General features: G+C 40.7%; 2 protein-coding genes across 5 annotated transcripts; both read left to right on the top strand.

Moving 5' to 3' along the window:
• Positions 1-808: 808 nt before the first annotated feature.
• LOC138957132 (uncharacterized) lies at positions 809-6,789 on the top strand. The gene is made up of 6 exons (XM_070328298.1): positions 809-938; positions 1,564-1,627; positions 2,060-2,173; positions 2,435-2,993; positions 6,184-6,261; positions 6,750-6,789. Exons 2-6 carry the CDS (start codon positions 1,576-1,578, stop codon positions 6,787-6,789), a joined length of 843 nt encoding a protein of 280 aa, XP_070184399.1. The 5' UTR covers positions 809-938; positions 1,564-1,575.
• A 176-nt stretch (positions 6,790-6,965) lies between these two features.
• Positions 6,966-12,162, top strand: LOC138957130 (uncharacterized). Of its 4 annotated transcripts, none has more exons than XM_070328293.1 (5): positions 6,966-7,321; positions 8,027-8,199; positions 8,942-9,104; positions 9,625-9,690; positions 10,010-12,162. In XM_070328293.1, the coding sequence occupies exons 1-5, from the start codon at positions 7,128-7,130 to the stop codon at positions 10,113-10,115; spliced, it is 702 nt and encodes a 233-aa protein (XP_070184394.1). In that variant the 5' UTR covers positions 6,966-7,127; the 3' UTR covers positions 10,116-12,162. The 4 variants fall into 4 exon arrangements, with proteins under 4 accessions (XP_070184394.1, XP_070184393.1, XP_070184396.1 ...); XM_070328292.1 differs by having other exon boundaries at positions 6,967-7,321; positions 10,004-12,162; XM_070328295.1 differs by lacking the exon at positions 9,625-9,690 and having other exon boundaries at positions 6,985-7,321.
• Positions 12,163-13,015: the final 853 nt, after the last annotated feature.

The following is a 13,015-nucleotide window of genomic DNA, read 5'->3' as shown; positions in this document are numbered from 1 at the left end:
AGTGTGTTTTTTCTTCTTCCTGACTTTCAGCCGTTTCCTTCTCTGCATAGTGAGCCCTAAGTTATAAGCTTACTGCAAAATATACATAGCTATGAACAACCAAAGACAAATGTATAACATAATACACGATCGGCCTCTTGCCTACCTGAGTGGCGGTATGCTTCCTTATACTGTGCTGCAACGCTTCGAGGAGTATTGATTCGACTACTCTTGAGATTATTCTTGGCTCATTTGTACACGCAGGCGGGTTAAGAAATCCTGAAAATCGGTTGGTGTATCTCCTTGTCACGTGCTTGTGATACAAAACATTGTGATCAATCATGCACTCGACACTGCTCTCGTGTTTTGAAGCCGAGAAGAGCACAAGCACAGGAGCTTGTATCAAAGGGCCGGTCGATCGAACTGTCTTACTCTTTTAAGGGTGTGACACGTCCTAGCGGTCTTTGATATTTTGATTCTGACCTGAAAAAGACACGGGAACCTCTTCCTGAAAGAGTATCCCCTGAGTAACAAATGACGTCGTTTGAATGACGTAATTCAATTCCTCAATTCTTCTGAAAAAGTGTTCCCAGATGGACGTTTGCCTCGGTGACTTTGTCATCATGAGCAGTGGAAAATATTAGGTCCCTTCCAGGCTAATTTAACACGACCTCCTTTACATAATATACCCACTATTGCAGTGAACTATATTGTTATGTCATGGTGGTCTCTCTCACGTATGTAGGATAATAGTAGTATTACTACAGTAAGAATACAGGAGTATGATACTTCGATCGTCCGGCGCTTTGATACAAGCTCCTGTGGTCACGCGCTTCGGGTACACATAATCAACCTGAATATAAAAACAGTCTGATTGGTGACCTAGCAGTAGTGCCGATAATTGTGAACTGCAGTTACAAACAATGTGTTGGTGAGATCTGTGAGGTGAGGTTTGTGAGGTAAGGTTTGCCTATAATAATCAGAAAAGTATAATTATGCATATCTATTTGGCAGAAGGTGCTGTCTGAGGACAGCTTAATTATTCTGGAATGTTTCCATAGTGTTTTTGACAGAACTGTAACCAAAGTGAGTAGGATATGCGCATGTTCTTAAGTTGTTGAAATGTGTTGTTGTTCGTGGTACTGGTTCTGGTGGCATACTATACATACTGCAGTTGTTCATCTTTGAATTGTCGGTGGTGGAAGTGGTGGTACCTACAACGTGCTTCATTACTAACTCTCGCTCTAAGTCTACATCACGTGTGCTTTTCATGTAAGACATGTCTAGAAACTAGAAATTGATGTCATCTTTCTCTCGAGGGTAGAAGCTTCTCGTGATATTACTTATAAAAGCTTATGAAATTTAGTATTTCTTGACTTAACTATTAAGTGGATGGGATTGGATGGATGGATGGGATTGGATGGATGGATGGGATCTGTATACTTATTAATGAATTTATTCTTTATCTGAAGTGATTTAGTCATTTATTCATGCAATGACTCATTCAATGATTCATGAACGTTGATTCATTTAATGTTTAATTGATTTGTTAAATAATGTATTTATTTATTCGAGGTTGTTCAGGGAGACTAGAAGATGGGCAGTGGCCACAACATGATGCAGGACATTCTGGACAGACTCACTCCATGTAAGTCGGAAATATTATGTTTGTCAGTGGTTGATATACTTTTAGAAAGAATGCACATTTCTTCTCTTCAGTGGGCCGATGGAAATGAACCTGTCTACCTGTCTGTCTGTCTGTCTGTCTATCTGTCCGTCCGTCCGTCCCTCCCTCCCTCTCTCTCTCTCTCTCTCTCTCTCTCTCTCTCTCTCTCTCTCTCTCTCTCTCTCTCCCTCCTTTTAGAGAGACTGTATGATTTTCTGAATAATAAGAACAAAAATGCCTTTACAACGTCTCATTTACTTTGGTTAATGTACATTACTTAAACACACACACACACACACACACACACACACACACACACACACACACACACACACACACACACACACACACACACACACACACACATGGCGTAAATTTCTTGCCTTGGTGTAAAAAAGGTTTCATCCGTTCCAGATGACCGTGAAACGCGTTCTCTCGTGAAACTACGGAGGGCCCGCACCATTTTCAACAGAAAGGTGTTCAAACGAGCAGAAGATGGGACCGCCTTCCATTTACTAAATGATACTGGTAGGTTAATACTCTCATTAATTTTGAGACACAACCATCCAAGGATCCCAGGATGGGTCTTTTTGTTGAAGCTGAATGCTGAGATACTCTGCCCTTCATGCACATAATGTGCGTGTGCGTGTGTGCGTGCGCGTGTGTGCGCGCGTGCGTGCGTGTGTGCATGCATGTATGCGAATTTGAATGTGTGCGCGCGCAAAAAACTCTAAAAGACTAGCAATAAGTGCCATGTTTGCTTAAAACTAGCATTATTTATTTACACAGAGACAGGGCCTTCTTCAGAAGTAAAGGGAAACGTCCACAAAGTCTTGGAGAAATGGGCCAACGGAAATCCGTTCTTTGCGGTGGTTTTGGAGCGTCTGCCGATGCATCTCAACTTACCAGTTAGAACGTACCCTGAAGATTGCTACATTCTGCAAGCCCTCGTCCTCGGTGAAGGGCTACCTCCAGCACTAATAACGTTGTACGCCGAGGATTCTGTAGACGAAAACCCCGCAAAGACGAAAGAAGAACTGACATTTGAAATGAGAGAGTTCTCCATGAGATGTGCACGGATGCTGACCTTGTCCTTGTTGAACTTTTGTCACCGTGAGTTCCTTCTTCTGCCTTGCACGGTACGTTTAGACGAGGGTTTCACGGCGAAAACGTTGCAACAAGAGATTGATGGCCATCTTGGTGACGCCAGAGAATATTACGGAGGTCCCGAAGCCCTTGGAAAGGTGACCTGTGATGAACTGGTTCGTGCAGTGACCATCGCAGCGACCATTACTAACGTGCCGTGTTTCCTTTGTGGTGGAACAGACCAGAAAAAGGCAAGAGATTTGTTTTGCAAGTTTCAAGTTTCAAGTTTCAAGTTTTATTTATTCCAATAAAACCCCGTGAGGGTACATGGAAAATTAAAAAACACAATAAAAACACATTTCATTCAACACCAAATAAAAGGAACTAAAACAAAAAGAAATCAGACTATGTACAGAAAAGGGAGTTGAGGGGTGAGGGAGAGCAAAAATAATACAAGAAACAATTCAACAATAATAATAATAAATAATAATAATAATCATAATAATAATAATACTAATACTAATAATAATAAAACACTACAAGTGCAAAGTGATTACATACATTTCTTTACTATGGGAAATGGGGGAAGGGAGAGGGGGGGGGGTGATGGGTGGGTTAACATAAGGACAAAAATACTATTACAAACAACACAAAACAGATAACGGAGTATAAAGCTAAAAGAGAATTAAATTTTACTTGCTTCTCAAACAGTCCATGACAAGTGTCATGAACTTTGCGAGTTTTAGCAATAAACTCTTTTTTGTAGTGGAAAAAAGCTCTCTGAATTTAACTGAATTGGGGCGGGCATAATAATAGCACCGTAACAACTGTTTTCTATAATTGGTAAAAAAAGGACATACAAAAATATAATGGAACTCGTCCCCAAGGTCACCTGATGAACATTTGTGACAGATTCTGTCTTGTCTGGGAATACCAAGAGTCCTACCTTTTTGTATAGGCAATTTATGATTCAGTGTTCTAAATTTTAAAACAGCGTTTGCTAAATTAACCGGCAGGATGGACAAGTACTTTTCAAACTCAAAATTCTCTTTATACATTCTATAATTATAATAAAACTCATTGTTATTTATTTCTGAATGCCAGGTTTGGACAAATTGGTCTTGCAGCCTATTTTTCATCAGTGCTTTGAAAGTATTAAAATAATCACCATCCGTTACATTATTGATTGTTTGATTGTGCCAAAAATCACTAAAGCCTAACTCATTTAGAACACCATGGACAGAAAGCAAAAATTTTGACTTGTATACACCAGATTCATACATTTTAAACAAAAAACGCGATATGTCACACGAGAAAGTTTGTCAGAACCATTAGAAAATGCAAGTTTGTACCAAAAATTCAACATACGACATTTTGCTTGAATACTTACAGGGAACTGACCTAATTCACCCAAAACCATGTTTGTTGGTGTTGATTTGCCAACTTTCAAAATCATCTTAAAAAATCGTATCTGTAATTTGTTAGCTGAATCAGACATGTAAGGGCACCATACTTCAGAACCGTAAAGTAAAATAGGGACCACAGTTTTTTCAAAGAGGTCAATTTGGACATCAAGAGGCAAAAACAGTTTTCTAGTTTTACGTAATAAAGCAAACATGGCCTTGGAGGCACGGTCATACAAATTCTTCTGTGCAACAGTAAATTTACCATTGTAGCTAAATTTAATACCCAGGTATTGAAAATCATACACAATATCAAGTTTCCGACCATTGAATGTAAATGTCGGAACTGTTCTTACTTTCCCTCTTGAGAAAATCATTACTTTTGTTTTAGTCACATTCAATTTCAAAAACCAATCTTTACAATATCTGTCCATAATATCTAGAGCGATCTGCAAGGATTCTGGCGATTCAGCAAAAATAACCGTATCGTCAGCATACAACAAAATGAACAACCCATACAGAACGTTAATATCACTGTTGTCACAGTTTACATTTTCGGATTCACGTCCTAAGGTATTTAGAGCTGACTCCCGATCAAAATAATTCTTCAGATCGTTTAAATATACGGAAAAAAGCAGGGGAGACAAGTTCTCACCTTGTCTCACACCGGCAGAACAAGAAAAAAAGTCAGACAACTTAGTGTTCCACTGTACACAGGACTTAGCTTTAGAGTACATATCTTGAACAATCGTCAACATCTTACCACTCACACCACAATTTAACAATTTCTGCCACAAAAAAGAGCGGTTAACAAGGTCAAAAGCCTTTTCATAGTCAACAAAAACACAGTACAATCTCTTCTTTTTAGACAGGAAAAAGTCTATTATAGCATTCAAGGTAAAAATATGATCAGTCACACCATGGTCGGAGCGAAAACCTGCTTGTTCTTCACCAATAGTGTTATTGGCATCAAAAAAATGAGTAAGGCGGTTGTTTAACAGACAGGTGAAAGCTTTTCCAAAACAGCTCAGGATGGAAATACCTCTATAGTTATTAGGATCATCCTTACTACCCTTATTCTTGAAAAGAGGCTTAATGACACCAATAGTCCAATCTTCGGGTACTTTGCCGGATACAAGGACTAAATTAAAAAAACTTAGTAATAACTGACAAGAGATCTGCTGAAACATTCTTCAAAAATTCATTTGTTATAGTGTCTAAGCCACAAGCTTTATTATTTTTTAAGTTTCTGAGAGCAATTTTAACCTCTTCTTCAGTAAACAGGTCATTTAGTAAATATGTATTTATAGAAAAGGTACTTTGATCATTTTGCTGATCTGCAGAATTAGCATCATTGTCATCTGTCTTACCAAGACGTTTAAAATGCTCAAAAAATGCATCACAGGATACTTTAGCATATGTTTCTCTCTTGTCTTGGCTACAACCATTTATTATCTTCCAAAATGCCTTAGGATCAGAAAATTTTAAACTTGATATTTTCTTCATAAATTTTGATTTGTATTTTTTAAACGATACTCTAAGCTGCTTTTTGTATGCTTTACTTGCTCTGGATAGGTTATCTTTAGAAACTCTATTCCTAAGACGTCTCGCATTATTTTTTGCGTTAAAAAATTCTCTACGACTTTTCTCACATTGGGAATCAAACCAAGGGAAGTTATCATTTTTCCTTTTTTTAGTACAAGGTTTACTTTTTCTAGTGTTGTTCTTCAAAAGTCCAATATCCGAGGCAGCGTTTTTCATAATATCACAAATCTGAGAACAAAACTGGTCAATCTGAAGTTGCGACAATACACTGACATCATCAAGGAGCCAAAGTACTTGCATATGTATTTATATCAAGAGTTGCAGCATGATCATCGCAAAAAACTACAGCGATAATATCATTAACAAAAGTAGCGGCCTGATCATCACTGGAAACCACATCTTTTAAGAAAACATCACCACGGGTATAAACACCAATGGCAGCAGCAATAGTATGATCATCACGCAAGACTACGTCAAATGAAATACCGTCTACATCTTTTACAGTGACATCATCATCAACACCATCGTCACCATCATCGTCACCATCACCATCATCATCATCATCACAGGAGACTACAACAGGTGAGCTACCACTGACAGAAGGGGGTGTGTCTATGCAACTGACGTGGGGCTGTCACTGGGTCACTGGGTCAATGGGACAGACACGTGAAGCATTACAAGTACTACTGACAAAGGGGTGTGTGTCTATGTAACTGGAGCAAGGCTGTGTCTGGGTCACAGGGTCAATGGAACAAACACGTGAAGCAGCACAAGTACTACTGACAAAAGGGGGTGTGTCTATGCAACTGGCCTGAGGCTGTGACTGGGTCACAGGGTCAATGGAACACACACGTGAAGCAGTACAAGTACTACTGACAAAAGGGTGTGTGTCTATGCAACTGGAGCGAGGCTGAGACTGGGTCACAGAGTCAATGGAACAGACACAAGGAATGTTACAAGCAGGCACCACATCACATAAATTAACAAGATAGTGCACCTTATTTGAGGACGATGCTATGCTATCCTGAGCAACTTCTCTTCTGTTAATTAAATAGATTTTCTCATTTGAGCGACGTGTCTGCTCCGGTGAATGAGTTTGAGCACCACTAGGGGGTAGGGGTAGGGGGGAAAGAGAGGGGATAGAAAGACTGACCGACTGGCTGGACAGAATGGCGAACATACACCTTGTGGTAGGCGAACGAAAGACAAAGTCCCAGACAGACAGACAGACATACAAACAGACAAAGAATAAATGACGAAAACCCTTCAACTTCTTTAAAACAGAGACAGATCAAAGGCACCAGTCTGAAAGAAAAATCGGACAGAGGCAAAGTTTACGCGACTCTCGGTCTGATACACCGTAAATTCGTAGACAAAACATGATCAGAAAACAAAGACCATACATTTTAATATGAGTGTATCATTTCTTCCAGGAATGGCTCCTGTCAATGGACCGTGACTGGGACAGATCCATGCGGCACGTGATCATCCATCTATTGGGCCATTCTCAGGTCACTTTGACCTACACCAAGAAAACTGAAATCAAAACAAAAGCGGCAGTTCTGGAGGCTGCCAAACGCATCAGTTACTTTCGCAAGGTGGTCGTGGTCACCGCAAACCAGAACGTTCACCGAACTGTCAAGTATGGAAATAATTAATCTACACATGTTGTACCTTGTGCATTACTTGATACTAATTTGTATTATAATACGATTTGACTGTGTTTTTTTGTTTCTAGAAACAAATTCAGGTTTTGCTGGATGGACTATATTTGTGTGTGTGTGTGTGTGTGTGTGTGTGTGTGTGTGTGTGTGTGTGTATGTGTGTGTGTGTGTGTGTGTGTGTGTGTGTGTGTGTGTGTGTGTGTGTGTGTGTGTGTATGTGTCTGTGTGTGTGTGTGTGTGTGTGTAAGTATGTACATGTACACGGCACAACGTGATTCTGTTTTTGTCATAATATTACTTATTTGTTTCAGTCTTTCTTGCGTTCTATTCCTTACTTTCTTTTGTGTATGCTTGCGTGCCAAGAAGACGACATTCAGAAATAAGTTTGTATTGGTTATGGAAGCGTTGCTTGTTCTTGTAGATTCCGCCTAGTAAAAAGTCAGTTTTTGTGCTCTTGGTGGCATTTTCTAGCCCGCGGTATGTTTACTAGCCAATGACGGAGCTCTCTGCTTGGTAAACATCTACCGGTATATCAGGCTCCCATTTTCCCAATTTATACCGGTTTTGTGTAGAGAGCTAATCCAGTGCAGAAATACCTGGTAGAGATTTGATAATCTACCGGTAGATTAAAACGTCTGTTGTCGGGCTCCATAAAATTACCATTGTTAACGATTACATTTCAGGTGTCTCTCCCAAGCGGCACAAGAGGAACACGGACTTGACTCTGACTGGTTCAGGTCGGTACTGCCAGGAGAGAGCGTACCAGATGCAGAAAGTGACTGTGTCGTTGCTGTGGATGTGGAAGATGTCACGAAACTCCAGAACCACAGTCTCAAGATGGTGGTCTCGCGATCAGGTAACCGCGAGAACTGTTTTGTTTAGAATCATAAACAAGTGAGACAGAGAGCGCTTATGACAAACTCGGACACTGGTCAACTGTATATGATAACTCGGAGATGATACCCCCCTCCCATTTAGCCCCTGCTCCGACTTCATTCTATGCTTGCTTTCAACCTGCCAGGGGTGTCAACTCGTCGCGGTGCGCAGTGGCAACTTGCCCCCGTATATTCCATGCTATAAAGTTATGAACACTACATTGGGGTGTGCACGTTAAAGATCCCATGATTGACAAAAGGGTCTTTCCTGGCAAAATTGTATAGGCATAGATAAAAATGTCCACCAAAATACCCGTGTGACTTGGAATAATAGGCCGTGAAAAGTAGGATATATATGCGCCGAAATGGCTGCGATCTGCTGGCCGATGTGAATGCGTGATGTATTGTGTAAAAAAAATTCCATCTCACACGGCATAAATAAATCCCTGCGCCTTGAATATGTGCGCGATATAAATTGCATAAAATAAAAATAAAATAAAAAAATAAATCCCTGCGCTTAGAACTGTACCCACGGAATACGCGCGATATAAGCCTCATATTGATTGATTGAATGTTGAAGTTTTAACATTTGTCACGCAGACCAAGGTAACAACAAAATCACACGTTAGTCTTAGTTTTAAAGGGGAATTTTTTTTATTCCGGAGTTAGTCTATTGGTCAATGAGGACATAAAACCTTATTTTCGTTCGCTCTTTTTGTGCAGATGAGGTTCTGCTGATCGGGAATTCGGCAAGCAGCAAGAGTTCCACGGTGAACACACCGCTCCACAAACATGATCTGATTAACCGTAGCTTGTCCGCGCCCTCGTCACCTTTCCCCACAACCAGCCAGACGATGTGGCAACATCATCAAAAAGACACAATGAGGTGAGTCAATGAACCTTTAAGTGTTCTGTGAATGTCAAAATCTCTTTGCCACCTTCTTTCCTTCATCCATTTAATGTTCAATTATCTAACCAAAAACACACGCACAATTTGTTCACATCGTTATTTGTGTTTTGTTGTTGTGTTTTTGCTTTCGTGTGTGTGTTTGTTTCTTTGATTGTTAGTTTCTTTGTTTCTGTATTTTGTTTTGTTTTTATTCGTCTTTTGGGCGTTTAATTTTAAACTAGTCTTTCTTTCCTCAAGTACGTTTACCTGGCCATTGAACAAATATTTCAATTGTTTTGAGTGTGCTGAATCCATAGAGGTACGGAATGACAACACGAATAAAAATGAATCAAACTGACAAGGGTGGCCTTTGCATTCTTAGGCACTCGGATGAACTTTTTGTCTTTTCGTAAATAAAATAAATAAATAGATAAGAATGCAAAGGTCTCCCTTGTCAGTCCTGATTTATTTATTCGTGTTGCCATTCCGTACCTTACAAATCTGTTTCTGTCACAAGGATGAGGCCCCACACTGATGGCGACGTATTCAAACGAACCAACCAAAACTTTCAAGCACGCCATGTGTAAGTTATGTTGATATCAAATCCATGATTCGATTGAACGTTTGTCATATGACGTCTTTTTCTGTCGGTCTGTCTAGACTGTGGCGTCTGTCTGTCTATCTGTCTATCTGTCTATCCGTCTATTTGTCTGTCTGTTTGTCTGTCTGTCTATCTGTCCATGGCAGTAGCACGTATGTGTCAACTGCGTGGTGTTCACAGTACTTATAACAACCATCCATACCGTTTTCTCATGTCACACACAAGAAGAAAATGTACCTTTGGTATGAAATAGTCGCCTTATTTAGCCTCAAAGACTCTCATCAAACTGTTTTAGCACCAGGTTGTGGACAGCCCAGGAAACCACGACACCAACAGAAGAGTTGACGGCGGGTGTCTCGCTGGCTCCAGCCTTGGGCGTGGGTTCGACGTCGTCTGCTACGTCATGAGAATAGAGCGCTTTACGGAGGAGGAAGAGAGAGAGTTCTGACGCCTGAACGATGTCATGGGCATCAATGTGCTAAGGCACATGATTATTGTCTTTGCGTGTGGAGATGAAATCAACGAAGGCGACAATATTGGCTCGATTTTGGAACAAGCTCCCAAAGGACTGACCAAAATTGTAGAACAATGTGAACAGAGGTACGTTGTCTTTGACAACACAGCGACCCAGAATAAAGCACAGTTAGATGAATTCTTTGCCATGGTCAAGAAACTGAAAGAGAGTGCCAATGAAGAGTTATTCTACTGTCCAAGCGCTGCTGATATTGCAGACAACTGGCAAGGGGCATATGCAACTGGATGGAATGCAAGGTTGAAACGGCTCAGTGTGCCCCGAAGGGGGGGGGGGGGGAGACAATGTAGGTAGCGTGACTTAGGTACGAACAACACATTCCTGTTTAGCCAAAGGCTTGCTTACACAGGAAAGTGGACAGTACAAGAGACAGTTTGCGAAAAGGCAAAAGTCGTCAACGGACATTCAAGTTGCGTGCAAAAAAAAGTTGAATGTATTGATTTTCACATTTTTAGCTTTTTGGACTCTGCAGGAGCAGTTAACCTTTGCGAAATGTCAAAACCAAAACAGGTCATTTTGCTAATAACTATGCATTCCGGAGCACAGCTTCCGACAATCCCGTACCCCTTGCGTTAAATTCCCAGAAATGTGGGTGTTATAAGTTCATGACGCTAACAACTCATTTTATCCAAAGGTACAATTTACCCCTTTTTATGACTGTGTGACAGGGGAGGCTACCGCTCCTTTCACAGCAGACTCTGCATCCGAGTTGTTGGCCTTTAAGTCAACACCCGTGGTTTGTGGAAATCTGTTTGTGATGGGGTCTGGTAGTTTCCGATTGTCTGTATGTTCATGGAAACCTTCGGGTTTGCATAACAGTTTTTATAGGGCTAAGAAATTAGCCCTAACATTTTCAAACCTGTTTGATTGCACTTCGCTTCCCGAGGTGATCGTAGTGTTTCGGCACTCGGTTACATCTGTAACATCAAAGCAGGCCATGCTTTTGGCCTTTAACTTTTGTTGTTGTTCGCAAAATTAAAAAAACCCAAAAACATTTACAGCTGAGACATAAACAGTAACTTTCAATCGCAAGGTTGATTTTGATCAAAATCACCAGCAGTGAAAACTCTAAATGCTTTTTGAAAACATCACAGCTCACCAATACTTCAAACTGTATCACTGGAACCGGCACACATAAGACCTCGCGTGGCATGTGACGTCATTTAGGAAAATAGAAGGAGATAGATGGGCAATAAGCGCACGGAAGGTTGCAGGTTAATGAATGTGTCAGCTAGTACAGGAGACAAACCCGGTGAATCGAAAATCCTTAACCCTGCCTGGTGATTTGTTTTGTTTCGCTTATACTAGAGCCTACTTGTATCACGTTTTTTTGCGCACAGTTGGTTGTGTGTGTGTGTGTGTGTGTGTGTGTGTGTGTGTGTGTGTGTGTGTGTGTGTGTGTGTGTGTGTGTGTGTGTGTGTGTGTGAGCGAGAGAGAGAAAGAGATAGATCGAGAGAGAGAGAGAGAGAGAGAGAGAGAGAGAGAAAGAGATAGTGAGTGCATGCTTCGGGGTATGTGCGTGTGTATCTGTGTGTGACTTTGGTATTTATCTTTCTGTACTTGTGCTTTCTATTTGAAGTATTATTATGATTTTGTTTTATTTATGTCTTAGTGCAATATACATCGGCAGGTGATATTTAATCATAATGTGATAGTACGTGGTTGCAGCATTTCGTGTTGATATGTGATACATGGACATCCGTTGAGCAGTTAACTGTTTCGAAGTCAATACTGATTTCTTTTACAGTTTAAGATAGTCACGATTTTAACGTCTGTGATAAGTATTTTTAGCATTTTAGTCCTTTGAAAAAAGATGAACACTTATGTTTGTATGAACTACAATCATACTTTTAGTATAGATGCAGAATGTATTTGTGTTTATTCATTAGTGTTGGCATAAAGCGGATGCGCTGTGGTTGAAGTGTGTGTGTATGTGTGTGGGTGTGTGTGTGTGTGTGTGTGTGTGCAGGGGCGGACGAGGGGGGGGGGGGGGGTTCTGGGGTTTCCGGACCCCCCCCCCCCCCCAGCCAAAAACAAAATATCTTTTTGTGTTTATTTTTGGGTTGTTGTTATCGGGACACATTTGCAGCCCGATTCCGAACACGTATGAAGCTCCTTCCACGAAGGATGCTTAGTGCTGAGTGACAGCAAAGACTATATGTTGAATGAGGTATGCATTTCTTTACTTTACATTGAGTTTCAATTTTTTGGGGAGTATTAATCAGTGACAAAATCTGCTGCCTGAAACTGGTAATGATCATCCTCAGAATGCACCAGATTGCACCATTTTGCATCCTTTTTTTCAACATTTTCCGGGGGGGCATGCCCCCGGACCCCCCTAGCAAGCTAGGCGCTTTGCGCCGTCGACTCGGCGCTTCGCGCCTTCACACCCATATCTTCACAATATACTTTTGGAAACACCCCCCCCCCATAAAATGAACTGATCCGCCCCTGGTGTGTGTGTGCGTGTGTGTGTGTGTGTGTGTGTGTGTGTGTGTGTGTGTGTGTGTGTGTGTGTGTGTGTGTGTGTGTGTGTGTGTGTGTGTGAATACGAATGCGAATAATACGAATAAACTTTATTGTCATGAAACGTAGTGTTTATAAGACACGGGAAGATAAATAACCAAATGATTACACTGTTTCTTTTTTTTTGAAGCAATTATATACAAATTCTCCCAATTTAGTTTGTACTTTGTCTACTTGCAAAAGTTGGCTTGGTACATCATATGGGTAGATTAATTTCACTCATGAAAGATTTTCGTAATTGGTTGTTT

The sequence above is a fragment of the Littorina saxatilis genome, unplaced genomic scaffold, assembly GCF_037325665.1.
Source record: "Littorina saxatilis isolate snail1 unplaced genomic scaffold, US_GU_Lsax_2.0 scaffold_447, whole genome shotgun sequence".
Lineage (NCBI taxonomy): Eukaryota > Metazoa > Mollusca > Gastropoda > Littorinimorpha > Littorinidae > Littorina > Littorina saxatilis.
Note: the sequence above shows the minus strand (reverse complement) of the source record. Positions and strands in the feature narration are given on the sequence as shown.